We start from the raw sequence: 16,196 nt of genomic DNA, 5'->3' as shown, positions 1-16,196 counted from the left end.
GCTTTATCCTCTGCTGCACCTGATGTTCATAGTACCCACATCAGCAAGCACCTTCACATGCTTTAACAGCCAAAAATGAACCCAATAAAAACAGATTAATACTTTTCTGTTGTTTCAACGATCAGAAGTGGCTTATGGAAGTACCAGAAAGTTCTCAAGCAGATAAAAGATCAACAGCACAGCCAGGGCAGAAAGAGAAAAAAAACCTGCAAGTTCCCCAATTTGATGACAGCAAGCTTTCATGCTGTGGAACCACAGCCTTACTTTCCCAAATGAGAATCAAAAAAATAAAAATAAATCCTGAATAGCTATCATTTTACACAGTCCTTAAGAAAGCATTTGAAAATGTCACTAGTGAATGTGTTCAAGCACAGCAGTTAACAACTTCCTTCACCAAGAACAGAAATATAAGATGCAAGAGAGAAGTGCTGTAATTTGCAAGCTTGCTTGACCTTGAAATAGAAAGTTTTCCAGAGATTGTTGCCACAAACTCCTGCAGAATCTAAGTCTACATTTAAAAAAAAAAAAAAAAAAAGTACTTATGGCCTTTCAAGCCACAAATAAAACTTCTGAGAGAGAAATAAACACAGGAACACTTCCCTGAGTTTACAGAAGTATCAGCAATGTAGTGCACTGTTTTGCTAAGAAACAGAGGTATATTATTTTGTCACATTGTTACCGGGATCAGAAACAGTGCAAGCAATAAAAATAAAGTCTCACTAGAAAAAGCCCTACTATATAGAGAATGAAAAGCAATATTACATATAGACAAGGAAAAGCAAAATTTTGGTATCAGACTCTCATATGGTAATTACAAGTCTTATAAACAGTATGCAGAAGAAGATGGGTTTCCTCACAAAAAAAGAAAAAAATCAGGAGTATTTGGGGTATTCATGTAAAACAGCTTAACTTCCTGCCTCATGGCTTTCATAATTTGAAAATAAAATAAGAACAAGGGAATACCCATGAATGCAGTTTTCTTTCACATCAGAAACATATACTCACACAAATTCAAACAAAAGCCTGTGAACTTACGTTGTTAGCAAGAATGCCCCATCACTGCATCTTTCTAGAGCTTTCCGTGCTGGAGGTTTTGCTGCAAACTCTACGAAACCTTTTCCTGTAGCTCTGCCACGATCATCTACTACAACAACAGCTCTTTCCACTGGCCCAAACTGAGAGAATGCTTGTTCCAGCAGCTCATTAGAAACCACAGGTGAAAGATTCTTGACAGTTAGGGCAGCTCCATGTGTAGCAAATCGAATTCGAAGTGGTCTGCTCTTCAAAATAGTACCATCAAGTTCTGCCTTTGCTATTTCAGCCAGTGTCCTAGATTCCTTTGTCAAGATATAAAATATTTTAAATATTTTATTTTTAAAAACAGGTATCACTTTTGTGTTCCTCCCCCCCTTCACCCCTCCACCAAAAAGTAGCAAAGTTTTTTTCCTTAACTTGAGCACATTAGCATCAGGGTCATTCAACTTCCCTCTCCACCCTCCCACCCCAAAAAAGACCACCAAAGTTCCTGTCTGTTGACTGAACAAAAATACACATTTGTCATCCCTTATGATTTATTCTAAAAAACAACACAGGTGCAAATTTTTGTTGCACATTAGAGGACTTAATAAATTCTCATTATGACAGATACATTTGTGCTGCTCTGTAAAGGCTTTCAGTAGAGTTGAAAACTTGATGCTTTTTTCTCTTTACCTACTCAAATGTTTATATTCTGCATCCCTAGCTCCGTATAATAGTAAACAGTATTTTCAAAGATTACACTACAGGATCTAAGGTGTTTTGGATTTTGGTTTGGGTTTTTGTTTTGGTTTTAAGTGAAAATATCACACTTGCTCATTACCACTGTTGAACTCTTAATGGATGTCCAATTAGAATTTCATCAACAAATGATGAAATTACCTTCTTTGCTCATGTATTCGTTCTTCTCACATTTATGGGCTTTCTGCACCCACATCCATGAAACAGTCTGCACCAATAACTACCCTTTTTCCTCATTTCAGAGATTTTCACCGATTTTGATACCTGCAATCCCTTACATTCAAATAAATTATTCTTTAGATCATAGCCATTTTTTCCACAGTTCAACTGACTAGGTAAATTGTTAAAAAATAACATACTCCCTAAACATAATGGAAGAGGGGAGGTCAGATAAAAGCTATATCTAATCTATATTACATACTAAACTGAGTAATGACATGTAAATATATTGCACTTCCTCCAGAAAATTTCTATTTCAGGCTGGGGGATTCTCAGGGTACAAGATGTATGGCAGAATGCCACAAGCACTTATCTTTAAGATGACAACCAAAAAGAAAAAAAATCCTAACCAGTAAAATATATGGAAAAATCATAACTAGAGACACCCAAAGCACTCTAAAGCTATTCCCAGAATGATATAAATCAGTGCATTCTAAATATGGCTGTCACGAAAACTAATCCTGCACATTAAATTGACATTTAAAAACAGTATCATAAACTTTTCAGATGATTCCTTTTTTGCATGCTCAACTCCAGCATATTTGATCGAATATTGTGTTATCCCTAAAAATCTAGTCTTATCTGGACGCAAGTAATTTAAACTACCCAGGGTCCCATTTCTTTGCAATTTGGAGATTACATGTTCTGTTTTCACAATGTGTGAGCAGTGGTATTTCGAAACAATTCCGTCCAACCTTTAAAATTAACTGTGTTTTCACAGACTAAACTTGTAATGAACTAACTGTACAGGCTGAAATTCGCTTCTGCACAAAAAAAGGATTTTTTCTAGTCCTAAAGCACGATAAATTCTCCCAGTTAAATAAGTAAAGTCTTTATACAGGTATGACACGAACAAAGCAGATCGCGCACGCACATCTTCCATTCACTGAAAATAACAGGCTGCAGGAATACCCGTGGTAGCAGCACGGAAACGGGAACCGATGGAGGGGCCCTGAAACAAGCGGAGTACCGCGTAGTGAGGCGGGAACCTAGACGCGAGGGTCTGGGAAGGCTGCTCACAAAGCAGGCCTCTGGCTTGGATGTATGGAGGTAAATGGCGGGGGGGAGGAGAAGGAAGAGGAAGCCGAGAGAACAGCGCTAGCAGCAAGGAGAAAGCATGAGGAGCAGATGCTGTCTTTTTTTACACCGGCCCGACAAGGAAAGGCGGGGGGGGGAGGGGGGCAGCAAGGGACAGTAGTCTCCCGCTTGCAAAGGCAGCCCCCGGGTTACGGGGCAGCCACAGAGGCTCGCGCGAATCCTCACCAGGCGAATGAAGCCAAAGCCACGGTCCCGATTGATAAAGACTTCGCTAGGCTCCCCGTAGCGCTCGAAGAGGCGCTTGAAATCTTCCTCGGTGATATCAGTAGGCAGATTCCCCACGAACAGCCGGCAGCGCTGCGTGTAGCTCTTCTCGCCAGGTTTGAGAAAGCTTTTTATATCGATGGTGAACCCAACCTCCTGCTCTTCATCTCCACCTTCTTTGCTCGGCACTAGCGCCATGGCCGCCGCTGCCTCACTCTCCGACTCTAGGCCCCGCAATCCCTTCAGGTTGCCGCCACCACCCCCCACCATGCCCAGCGGCGCCGCCGGGGAGCTATTCTCGATCCGCACTTGCTTCAAGTTCCTATTCGCTGCCATATTCAGAACTCGCTCCTTTCTCGCTGGTCTTCTCGGGGGACGCGGAGCCCGGTTCAGCAACCACCGCCTCCGACCCTCAGCCAATTCAAAATGGCGCCGCCGCCAACCTCGGCGAGTTGTAACGTCCCTGAGGAAAGCCCCGCCCACCGTCGCCCGCGCTGCCTTCCCCGCCACTGCTCCTGGTCGTTGCTGGGCGCGGGGTGAGGGGGGGGGGAAACACGGGGGGCCGCGCATGCGCCGTCCTGCGCGGCCGTGGGGCGGCCGAGTCCGCCGATGGCGTGTTGCTTCCGTAAGGCGTTGTTGTTCCCTTCCAGCTCCGGCATAACAGGAGAAGCTGCTTCAGGCCGCGAGAGATCGGTCTTTGCGTCTGCAGAGACAGATGCGTACCAGCGGGCTGCGCTGCCTGAGAGGATCAGCCGCCCAGAAGCTCCCTGCTAGCTCGGCTCCCTCGGAGGCTGACCGGCCCGCACGGAGAGCAGCCCCAAGCGCAGCCATACTGGGTTAGGGTAGCGGTCTCAGAAGCGCTCAGGTCCTGCGAGCTCTGCGACGGCCCGTCCGCGGGCGGAAGAGCCCTCTGCTGGGGTCTGCCCTGAGGGAAGGGCAGGCGGGCGCGGTGCCCCAGTGGGGCGCCTGGCCGCCGCGGGGGAGCGGGGCAGGCCTGACAGCAGAGAGGCTGAGGCGGCTGGAGGGGAACGGGCCGGGGGAAGGAACGGCCGAGCGCTGCGGAGTGGAGCGGGAGTCGAGAGGAGAGGGCGGACCTGCAGGCAGCGCAGGAAAAGCGTTCGACGAGTTACAGATGTGCGAGGCAAGTCGCAAGTGGAGAGACGCCTTGTTACGTGTGCTGCTCATGGAGCAATTTCTTACAGGGCAACAGCTTTCGTTATAAAGGTGATGACTTTCTTCTGAGAGGTGTGAAGTCAAACGTTTCCTTCCTTGGGCACCCCTTCCTCTAGCTAGGACTACATGTGTCTCATCCGCAGCACAAGACTATGGTTTTCTCTCCTCCTCGCCTGCTAGATGCCCAGTTGCTTGGTTTGATCTGCGTGCTTCAACCAGTAATTCAACTCGAGCGTGGTTTCTCAGACAAAGAGCTCATCAGTCTGCCTGCGGCCTCATAGAAAGCCTGATAATCAGTTCTTGGCTCTTATTACCATAGTAGCCTGAGTGCTTCAGGTGCCCACGTAACTTTGCATCATGCAGGGGAACTCCTGGAAAACAGAGCAAGACTTCAGGAGAAAATAACTATTACTTGTTTTGTTAATACAACTATAGCACTGAAAAAGTCCAGACAATCTCATGTGGTTAATAGTTACTTCAGCTAGCGCATGGCAGGTACTGTTCTTTTGAAAAAGCAACGTAAAGCATGATACTCAAGAAAAAGTCAATTCTACAACAGGCATGAATCCATTGCTCAGGGATTTCCTTGTCTATTGGGGAGTATTTTAAGTTCCTCTGTCTTGTTTTTCCATTTGAGGCAGAGGAAAGGTCTCAGTCCCTTTCCTCCTATCTGTGCTTGTACCAGGATCTGGAGAAAACATGAGTTCCCAGACAGCATGAATTACTTCAACAGACCACCTGTTTCTGAAGCAGACTTGTGGGTGCAGGGCATCAAACTGAACCCAGATTTAAACCGCTGAAAATCAGAAAATACAGACGGTAGAGGAAGGGTATCTGCTCACAGCAAAGGAAGGAAGTCAGGCAGTGTAGGATGGTGAGAGAGGTATTAGAGTAGCAGTATGGGATCTCTAAAGCTTATTCACCTTGACTGTCCAAAGAGCTATGGTTTGTGATATGTTTAGGATTCAACTACAAGTGTTAAGACAAAAAAGGAACCAACTTAGAGCAAGTCAATAGCTTTTTAAAACTGATAAGCATGTAAAGGGAGTAGAATATATGTTAGAAATGATGTGACTATACGAAAGCTCAGTAGATGGGAAAAAGGAGACGAATAGTAGTCCGCTTGTTAAGTTAGTGCCAATGCTGTGTAATAAAATTGCCATGGTTTTCAGACACAGCTTTCCAAATCAAGTTAGTAATAAAAGCTACAACCATTTAAATATACAACCATGATTTCCTGTGTACTATGAAAAAGTCAATAGGAGAAGCAAGGAGTGTTTACAAATTCCATACTATTCTTACCTTTCCTTAGCCATAGCAATGTCTCAATAGTAAATGATTGCGGAGGCACAGGACAACACACACAGACCAATGTGATCAGGTGAAGCCCACTTTACTAGAGCATCAGACATCATTTTATACATTAGTTACATCTGTACATGCATTTAGCTATTTTACTATTGGTTGCACACATTATTCACGCACTGTCCACGCGTCCAGTTACACGTAATGATTGGTTATATCAACACTGTACACACGCATAAACATAAAACATAATTGGTTATACTAACTAAAACATACGAGACTTGTCTCAGTCTAATTGGTCAAGATAAACTGCCAAATTGAGTTTGTTTGTGCCAAGTTCTCTTTATCGTGGAATGCGCACCTTGTTTTTCTAATTGGTATCTTTCTTATTTTTGTCTTCTGTTTATTCTGTTCAAGGCCTTCTAAAGGCGTCTGGAATGCTCTTGTGACCATTAGCTAAAAATGTTCCACAACAAATGATAGTCCAGTAAAATAGATCAATAACATTCCAACTTCAGAAACAAGAACGTGATTAATATATCTGCAAAAAAAGAGCAATATATATTTAATATGCTCATGCGTCCATAGCTTACCTTCATTAGTCAGACTCATGGTACAACCATAATGCATATACTTGCATTGTTTTTAAACTTTGTTGAGCAGGAGCTATTTGCACATGCCCTATAGTCAAACATTTTAGGGTGATGTACAAAAAGAACCTGATACCTGCTATGCTCACTTACTTCCTCACCTTCATTTACAATATATCATTTCACATTTTACTTATTCATCAGAACAACCCCAGACAGTTCATCTCCTACCTAACTGCCCAGAGTCTTTGTGGCTCGATGATTGCTACACCTTGCAACTGACACCAGTTAACAATAAAAATGTTTTGAAAGGAGAAAAAATGGGTCCCTTGATGTTCTTGCTCCAATGCTTTCCTTTTGTTATAAACATCCAGTTGAATTTTTATGACTTACTAATTGCAACTTGTATCACAGGAGGAGTTCTAGACAGTTCCAGCCACTCTCCATAAGTTTGGTATTATTATATTTAATACTTTGAATGCAGTTTAACTACATGAAAGTAATTCCAGAAGAGTGGGGGAATAATAGTTATGATCACATAGTAATTTGTTTTCACTGTATTTCTTGAAGGTTTTTTTGGAAGCCTGAATTTATTCAACTTGTCATTCAAAAGGCCACAACAGACAACCCTAATTTTGTACTAAAAGTTTGTTTTGGCCTGGAATTTATTTTAAGACCCTAAAAAGTTCACAACTTCTTGTATTAGTAATATACTGCCGTTACATGTACTACCAGACTCCCTTTTCTGACTCATGTATAGCCTTGGATTATGATCCTGCAAATGGTTGTGTATTTAAATTTATTAGCATAAATACAATATTCTGCATATGCATGACTGTCTGTAGTACAATCACTATTCCCCTAAGGAAAAGAACATTTTAGTGGCAGAAAACAGGAGCAGAATTGTGAAAATCACCAGTATTTTTCATTTTGTCTGCTACAGAGAAAGGTGCTGTTTGGTATATGCGAAGTGTTAACACTATCAAGAGATTTGGGTGTATTTCCAAAACATGCACCACCCAGGCATGTGCCATAGACACAGTCAGAATCAACAGTTCTAGCCTTTAATTTTCTGTATCGCAGCATGACTTCCCTACCAAATATGAGGATCCTGCTTAAAATCAGGGAGGCGTCAGACCTTTAAAAGAAAGTCATGAGAGCTTTTTATGCTGCAAACTTGTAAATGCTACACATCTTGATCTGCAGATAAAAATCCCAAACTATTTGTATTTACCCTTGAACAATTTCAAAGTGATTGCTCAAATAACAGCACGACAGTGGTGACAGCTCTATGAGTGCTAAAGTCAGCTTCTCAACAGAGCCAATTGTAGCTTACTGCTCGACACGACTCAACACCCAGGTTTATTTCTTTTTACTTCCTAGAATCTGCGATGAGTCACAGTTAGGATCAGTACTTGTAACTCAAGCTACAGTGGTAGATCATGACAGAATATATCAGGGAGCACTAGAACTGAGAGGTAGATTAGTGCATGGAGGGGGATGCTCCCTTTGAGAGGAGGAGAAACGAGGGAAGGCATGAAATTCTGCACTGAAAAAGTAGGGAATGGAATAGGCAGTGGTTGATGGCCTGAAGTTGGGATCCTATGCAGAAGTGCAAGGCCAGGGAACTGAGGCACACCTCTGTGCATGACCTGACACAGGTGGGAGCTGCTGCTGCTCTTCATCCCTTGCCATTCAAGACAGCGTTTGCCTGCAGTATTGCTCATGGCAACATCTGGACAAATTAAGCTTAGGGTAGGTTTTGGTCTCCACTAATGAGCTTTTCTTACAAAGTTAAATTGGCTAAGAATATTAAAAACACTAGCTGTCATAGCTGTGCCAGCAGGCCTGATGGTATAAACATAACGGTGTGGAGAAGGAAGTGCTTAATGCAATCTGAAGAAGTGATGCATACTTTGTAATTATCTGAGGATGACCTCATTATGCTACTACTCGAGCATGAAGAGTGCTTACAAGAGCGTGTCATTGCAGTGCCATCTGGTGACAAATACTGGAATTATCACTAGAACTGTAATAGAATAAATCAAGTGAAAATAAAGATGGAAAACCTACAATAAAATTATCTCTCTGGTCCCAGATGGACAGGATGACTTGGATTTTCTATTTTTAAACCTGGTGGGCAAGGCTTCTTTCTCTGTTCTCAATATTAACGTAATTCAACAAGATACATTCATTGTTTTTACATGGAGAGACATGTATATGAATCACATTTATAAAATAAGCTGTAAAACCTAACCTAATATGGTTAGTAGTCACCTATATGCATGCCATATTAATAGATTTTTTTATGTGACTGAAAACTCGTATTTCAGTATTATCTGAGTATGAGAAGTCAGTGTTATTCTTTAAAACAACACTGGTCTCAAGGAAACAAGGACTGAAAATATATGAAAATATATTTGTCTGTGAGTGTACTTGTCAGATGGACATTTAGGCTCGACAAAAGTTACCTAACTTTTCCACAGCTACTTTCCCCACTAATACAACCAATGCATACAATGCACTTCATTTTGAATATTTTTCAGCATACTGTCTTTGCCTATTCTGTAGAAGGGTGACAGTTAACTACAAAGGCAAGCAGGAAGTTAAAGCCTTAAGGAAGCATTCCCCAAATATATTCAGCCCTTATCTCTAAACAATCATTCGGTGTGCTGTCAGCACATCAGGCAGTAGAGCTTCCTGACAGACAGTCCCTGGGCTTAGGTTAGGAAGAAGCAGCAGTTTGTGTGGAACAGTTAAACTGACTAGGAGAGACCCAGAAGGGCTGATCTGCTAGCCCTGAAAGAAAGCAGTGCCACAAATGTGTTTTATTCAGGCCATTTTCTTCCGAGCAGTTTAACACAAACTCAGGCAGTTGCAATTTGCCACCAAGCTGGGCAATTAGCCCAACCAGAATAGTCCACAGCCCCCAGAGGCCTTCCTGTTTGCACTTCCCAATGGGCGTATTTGTCTTCCTCCGGCCCCAGGAAGCCTTTCTCTTCCTCTGAAGTCCTACCATAACACATGGCCTGCAGACAAACTTCAACCAGTCTCCGACGCTTTAACCCTGATGTGAGCTGATGAAAACTGCATTACCAAATCACAGAACCGCCTGCTATTCTCCATCCTGTGCTTTGCACGCCATAAATAGGATCCACCACCGGTCTGTCTGTGGTTATGGCCTCTACACAGCAGCAACCGTCCAAATAACCACACACTAAGGTCATGGAAACAATCTCTGCAGGGCAATCACTCAAAATTGAGCCATGCCATTGATACAGTACTAGGTACTTAAAAATACTAAACCTCACACCCATCAGGTATTTACTTCCTCAGTATCATGTGGGAAGAATTTGTTCTTGAGATCACATGAGTAAAGGAAGAGCACTGAGTTGAAGAAGAGTAGGCTACCAACTGCTGAGGGTGAACCCTGTTAAGTAGCACAGATCCTGATGCAGAGCTAACACCTCTCCTCTGGTCCGTGGTGAATTTCTGTACAGGTAGTAGGAAGTGTTGACCCACCACATCTAGGGCATGGGTTCACAGAGTAGGAGAGGGCTGTGACATTGCACTGAGAAGATGTGATAAACAGCTGTTGGTCCAAAGACAATTATGAGAGTATCACAGTAAATGTGTGAAACTTAGAATAGCTGGAAACATGGGACAGGCTGAAGATGCTGTTAACATCTAATTCTCAAATGTTAGATAAGCAGGAGACATGCCTGGCAATTAGATCATTGATACGGAGGTAATGGGTTTCCAAGTACTGGCTATCTCAATTCCTTTTTGTGGAGACTTTTTGGGGGGATAGTAGGCAATTCTTTTCAGTGCATGTCTATTGCCCCAATGATTTTGAGCAAGAGATTTCACTGCATTAGCAGGCAAGAAGGAAGCTGGAGTTTGAATGAGCTCCCTATGAACTTATTAAAGCGATGGAGTCATAGTTTGCAGAAGCAACTGAGCTGATCTAATAGTTTATTGTCACCAAAATGGGGAAGTAAACACTCCCTTCCTCTACTGCTGCTCTCTTCCTTACTTTCCTCTCACCCTTGCCCACAGAGTGTCCCCCTCCTTGTGCTAGCTTGCATGCTCAGCAGATGCTTCCATGATCCAGTTAGCTCACTAACCAACAGAAAACTTGACACTCTTTTACCGAATCAATTTTCTGCTGGGTTAGTGAATTGAATCAGCTGGAAGAGGGGTCTGACAAGCACCTGACTCAACACAAAGGTAAGCAGTGTGTAAGTGGCCAACAGCAGGGAGAAGGTGAAATGACAAGAGTTGATGTGCTTCAGTTTCAACCATTACAGAACTTTACCTTCTGTCATTTTTGGTTCAGAATGAGCAGTGGAGGCTGAAACCTGAATGGCTTGGGTACCGAAGAAGGACCACATCCTGCCAGAGCAGTGGACAAGCATGCCTTGCTGTCACCTGGAAACCAGGGCAGTGTCATCAGGTGAAGAAACAACCCTGGAAAACCTCCCTTTCAAGCATAGCTAGGACTTTCTTTGTTTATGACTTGACTTCTCCATAGTGATGCTTTTTTAATTTGAGCATAATGAAGAAAATAAATTTTTTTGTATTAAAATTATTTGACAACAATGCTGTATTTTATAGTCACTGTTAGTGTTATCTAAAACAGTTGCTGGGTTCCAAACCTGTGTAAAAGGTAAAGAATTCTAGTTCAGATGTAACCCTAGACTAAACTTCTTCAGTTTACCTCTCCCTGATAGAGCCTTGACCTCTGAAAGTCTGTTGATAGGAAATGCCGTTCACACAATCCCCCTAAAGCTCCAGTATCTGGAATGTTCTAGATTATGATACTGAAATCTTGAATCTTGTAAGAGAATCCAGACAGAGAATCCTTGAAAAACAGTTCTGTATAAGTAATTGCACATGGCTTTGAATATTTATTACATATATCATTGTCTCCTGCAGGGTTGCATAACTAAGCACTTGTTAAGAGTTTGGTTCTTGAATGAGCTAAACTGCCCTTTGTTGAATGTCTAAACATGCACCCATTAGAAGTAAAGTGACCTATAAAGTTTTGGTAGCCATATGTTTTTCATGCAAACCTATTAGTATGACAAAATTCAGAAGAGCACATATTTCACCCTGTCTCTAAAGCAGGTATTTTGACTGTGAAATACATAAGTGAAAGAGTTAGTGTTATACAAATCAGATATTAACTGCTAAGCAACTTGCTAAAACAAATGCGGTGAAATACTGGTTTTAACTCATACCTGTAGTGAAATGTACAGATACTTATAAAATAACTTCTCAATATTCAGCCATTGTGAAGAGATGAAAGAATTTACCTATTCCATGAAAGGCTTTTAATGGGATAATTTGAAACTCTAATGAGCCAGTAACACTAGAGAGAGAACTGTCTGGCTGTTAGCGGCTTCGAGGGACGATTCACTTGATGTCCAGTAGGAGGTGGTAGATGCCCAATGGTTGGTTGTCTTTTACTCCATCTCTTTTCCAATCTGTAGGAAAATATATTTCTTGCATTTGATGATTTGTATGTTCTCTGATTAAGCTAATGTCTTCTGAAATCTTTCTTACATGATTTATCTTTGTACAGTAATTTCTTCTTTTGATTTTCCTTTCAAATTGTGGCATAAGAATATTTCTCTGTGAATTGACTTACTCTTCCACAATGCCACTGGGGCTGAAAATGTTCTGTATCTGAACAATTTAAGAGCTCTTGCAATAGACAGTGACTATGATATGGAAAGTATGAGGCATTTCTCTGTGGTCTTATTTTTGCTTTCCAGGTCTAGGATTGGATTTTGTGTTTGGCAAGGGAAGGAGTTTAAACTGGGTTAGGAATGTGTGAACTCAATTTTCAGTAGTTTATTTAATATTTTTACCTAAACCTCTTTGATTTCACTCATATCCAGCAATCACTCTTACAGCTAGACAAGAAATAGTATTTATAATCTTTGAGCATTTTCTACAGGTCAAAATATTTTACCATCCTGAAAATTCAATAACTTAAAAATTTGACCTAATCAAAATTATGACATAATGAGAAAATTAGGTGAATTGAAACATTGTTTTGACATGGTTTTTAACATTTAATTTAAATTTTATTTAATTATTTTCAAGGTAGGATGTGGTTTGTCTGTAGTATAGCACACAGGAATTCAGGAACTGCCATAATAGAAAAACCTCAAAGCCCATCTAGTTCATCATACAGGTAGTTGATGCCAAATGTTTAAGAGAAAAGTGCTGACCTGTCTAAGAAGTAGATGTAGGTAGTAGATGTACAGTTTTACTGTAAAAAAAAAAATCAACAAAAATAATGCAAGATGTGTAATCTTAAAGTTGCTAAATTAAAATTGTTATCAGAAAATTAAGTTTCATTTCATTTCATGTAATGTGGCATTAAGCTGTTTTCAACCTGCTATAGTTGCTATTCATTATTTGTTAATTCGGATATATGTCTAAAATTATACTGCACATAGATCAGATTTTAAACATTTTGTATATTTTTATTATTTTTGCAAAACTCTCAAAATCTAAGTCTTGTGACCGTGATTATGCCCAGCAGCACCACTTACACTGGTCTGCAAAGCCTCTGCTCCATTCTTTCCCCTGATAATTCTTACTGTCCCTGTCTTATTTCTTAATGCATTTATTTTTTTAACATGTTACTCAGCTGCTTATACAGCCACATGTGAACGGGATGGGGGAACTAATCCAGCTAAAAGAATAAAGGGAGAGGGAGAAGAGGAGTAAGTGAAGGGCTGTTTAAGCAAGCACTGATAGCTAATAAGTGTGGTATCACATTCCATCCTAGTCTCAAACAGCATCTGTTAGAGGCTTCATCTTCCCTGAGAGGAGGGAAGAAACACTCCTTAAAGTACTATCTCCTTCGATATCCAGAATTTGGAGGTATCCATCTGTGTGAGCGTGACAAAGAGTCTGTCCCTGTAACAACAGCACCTGAGGAATTTGAGGAGGAAGCCTAGCAGATCCTGCTGCAGTTTAAAATTTTTCTATCCCTGTGTCAGCCATCTTTCTTCTGAGTCTTGCCAGCTTTCTGGTACACTGCTCATCACAGTGGACTTGAGCTAAAATAGTAGGCTGAACTGGAGTAAATGAGACATGAGCACATATTTCTTGCTCCCAGCTTTTCTTGGGGTTAAGGTAAAGTTATCTTGTCAAGGAGGTAGCTAAGCTAGCAGGCAGGCAGCTGAGAAATATAACACATGGAATCACGATAGTAAAATTAACCATAAACTTTTAGCCTAGTGAAAACATTAAATGTAGACTCACTTTTTTTCCCAAAGTCATAGTCCATGTAATAGTCCAGTATAGTCCATCTTATCTCTTCAGACCAGAATAAAGAAGGCCACAGGCTCCCCAGTTAATCTCTCAAGCAAGCTTTAATCCCAAAATAAATGAAAGGGCAGTTTAGCTCATTCAACAAACAAATACAATAAACTGCCCTACATGCCTGCAGGTCAGGAAGCCTTGCAGCGATAGCCTGGTCTCAAAGAAAACCTCTTGCACTTAAAGACAACCCTCCTGTAGCCAGCCAGCTCCTACTTCTGTTGGGATCCCATTTAAGCCTAGTAGCAGGGAATTGTTGCCCTGAGCGCTTCCCCGCACCAGTGAACTGATTAGTTACAGGGCAGAATAAGCCGCAAGTCACTGGTTAAATCTGTAGCATAGCAAGATTGCTTCGTTGCCCAGCAATGAAGAAATCTGTTAGGAATTGTACTGTCTCATATAGAAATTTAAGACATAACATCGCATCTTGCCAGCTTCTAGATAAGACTACATATATGAGCTCCTTTCTGGTTTTGGGGGTTTGGGTTTGGTGTTTTTTCTGGTATGTTTTTTCCTAATATTAAAGACTGTAAAGGGAACTTAAGTAGGGTTTCTGTTTGAATGTCAGACCAAGCAAAGGCAGATACTTCCTGTGAACACATTTAACACAACACCCTGTGACCCAGGGCAATTTATTTAAGTCAGTATTTTCAAAAGCAGGTGACAAAAGCTAGAGGCTAAAATCAGTGGAAACCCTAAGTACTTACTACCTTCAAAAATAACGCCATTTGTATATAGGTGTCTATGGGACATACAATCTACAAAGTCTTGATCTTCTTAATATCTCAGTTTCTGCACTGGGGGAAATGTTTACTTGCCTCACAAGGGTAATGTAATGTAATATGAATTAACTTTTAAGCACTCTGAATCCTCAAATGAAAGGAACTCTTCAAGTATAAATTCCCAAGATTAATAGCATATTATCACACACAGAATCCCAGTTATCCTATGGCAGAAATGTGAGCAAGACAAATCCCCAAAGCAAGTGATGTTCATTAGGTGTTCCAATTCCGAGAAAAATTGGGACACTGTGGTCATTTTTTTTATCAGGCAAAGGACTGAATGTACTGCTTGTAGGAACAGGACTGGAAAGAATAATAATAATTAAAAAAAAAGCCAAATACCCATACTACAACTCTGCAAATCAGCTCATGTGGTCACCTGATGTCTCACAAAGAGGCATCCTCCATGCAACAACCTACTTTGCCATGTACAATGTACAGACCAGCCCACACACAAAACCAACAACCCACAGTGTTTGCACAGTGGGATACGCATGTGCCTGAGCCTGGCGAAGGATATGTGCCTACTGGCTAGGGATGAATGCCTCAGTTAGTGTATATAGGAAATAGTGTGAAGTTTGAAAAAAATGTGATGATGCAGAAGCAGCTGGAGCCTAGTGACATTCCAGGCTCCTGGAATGTCCAAAGTCCTGTGTCCAATTCCTTTGGACACAGTCAAACCAAACTGGAACTATATGGTCACAAAAAGTCACTAATTCAGCTTTTTGCAGATCAACTTATTTGGTGGATACTCAAGGGAGAACTGTGACCAGAACACCGGAGACACACTTTTTCTCAAACTGGCCTGACCCTGACACACTATGCTGAGTGTGATGGGATGCAGAACGCAGTGAGGAGAGCCTCCTCAGACATGTGTACACACTTTCTAAGACATGTCAGACTTCAGTGAAGCGCTAAAATGGAGAGGCCAGCTTGGTGGGGAGGGAGAATAGGCTGGCTGGGGTCCAGGTGTGAAGGGGTACTGCTATTTCCGAGCTTGTGTATAGGTCTGGTGAGAGAAGGTTGCTTTATTTGGCTACCAATAACTTGATGACTTTTCCCTAAGCTCTCTATGGCAAAAACGTTTTCTTTCTCAGTATTTGTCATGGCTCAAAAGAAATTAAGAAATAATAATCTCCCTGTGTTTATTTTAACTTTTGCTTTCTCACATGACTAGGTGGAATATTTATGTGACCTGGTCCTGGACTCGGTCACCTAAACCTGGCTGGTGGCCACACTCAGGTAAGGTACTACCATGCATTGCAGCAGAATTTAAATGGTTTTGCACTGAATAGGATTTGAGCACAGGCAAAATTGGCCATAAAGACAGCTGCAAGACTGAATATCAAAAGCTAAGTAGAGAACTGGAGTGCTGTTAGCCAATTTTGAACCATCAAGATGCATCCTTTCAGGGACTAAACATTAGCTTTGATTTGGTAATCAGTGGACTGACTACAGAACGTATGCTCTAATTTCAATAATAACAGCAAAAGAACCATGAGGAGTATGTTTGAAGATAAGGCAAAGGAGACTCTCTGCTATAATCAGAGACAAAGACCTGATGTTATTACAGACAGTTAAAGCATTTGGTGAGTCCAGCCATCACTTTGTTACACTGAAGAGCGGCAAAAGGCATCTTTCCAAGCTGCATTGTCATATGAATCATAGGAGGAAGCTGTAGATACAGGTCAATAATAGGGACAAA

The 16,196-nt window shown here is 41.4% G+C and overlaps 1 protein-coding gene across 8 annotated transcripts in view; it reads right to left on the bottom strand.

Annotated features, from left to right (window-relative positions):
* The window catches only part of PSPC1 (paraspeckle component 1), a 65,457-nt gene extending 61,575 nt beyond the window's left edge, over nt 1-3,882 (bottom strand). For all 8 annotated transcript variants that reach the window (XR_005930893.1, XR_005930892.1, XR_005930894.1 and 5 more), the window contains exons 1-2: nt 3,259-3,882; nt 1,036-1,337 (exon numbers count right to left, since the gene is read on the bottom strand). Coding sequence is in view for 3 of the 8 variants with exons in the window: in XM_041118495.1 (XP_040974429.1) it covers nt 1,036-1,337; nt 3,259-3,867 (911 nt within the window). In the remaining 5 variants the exon portion in view is untranslated. The remainder of the gene's footprint in view (nt 1-1,035; nt 1,338-3,258) is intronic.
* Between the last annotated feature and the right edge of the window lie 12,314 nt (nt 3,883-16,196).

This window comes from Aquila chrysaetos, chromosome 19 (assembly GCF_900496995.4).
Source record: "Aquila chrysaetos chrysaetos chromosome 19, bAquChr1.4, whole genome shotgun sequence".
Taxonomy (NCBI): domain Eukaryota; kingdom Metazoa; phylum Chordata; class Aves; order Accipitriformes; family Accipitridae; genus Aquila; species Aquila chrysaetos.
Note: the sequence above shows the minus strand (reverse complement) of the source record. Positions and strands in the feature narration are given on the sequence as shown.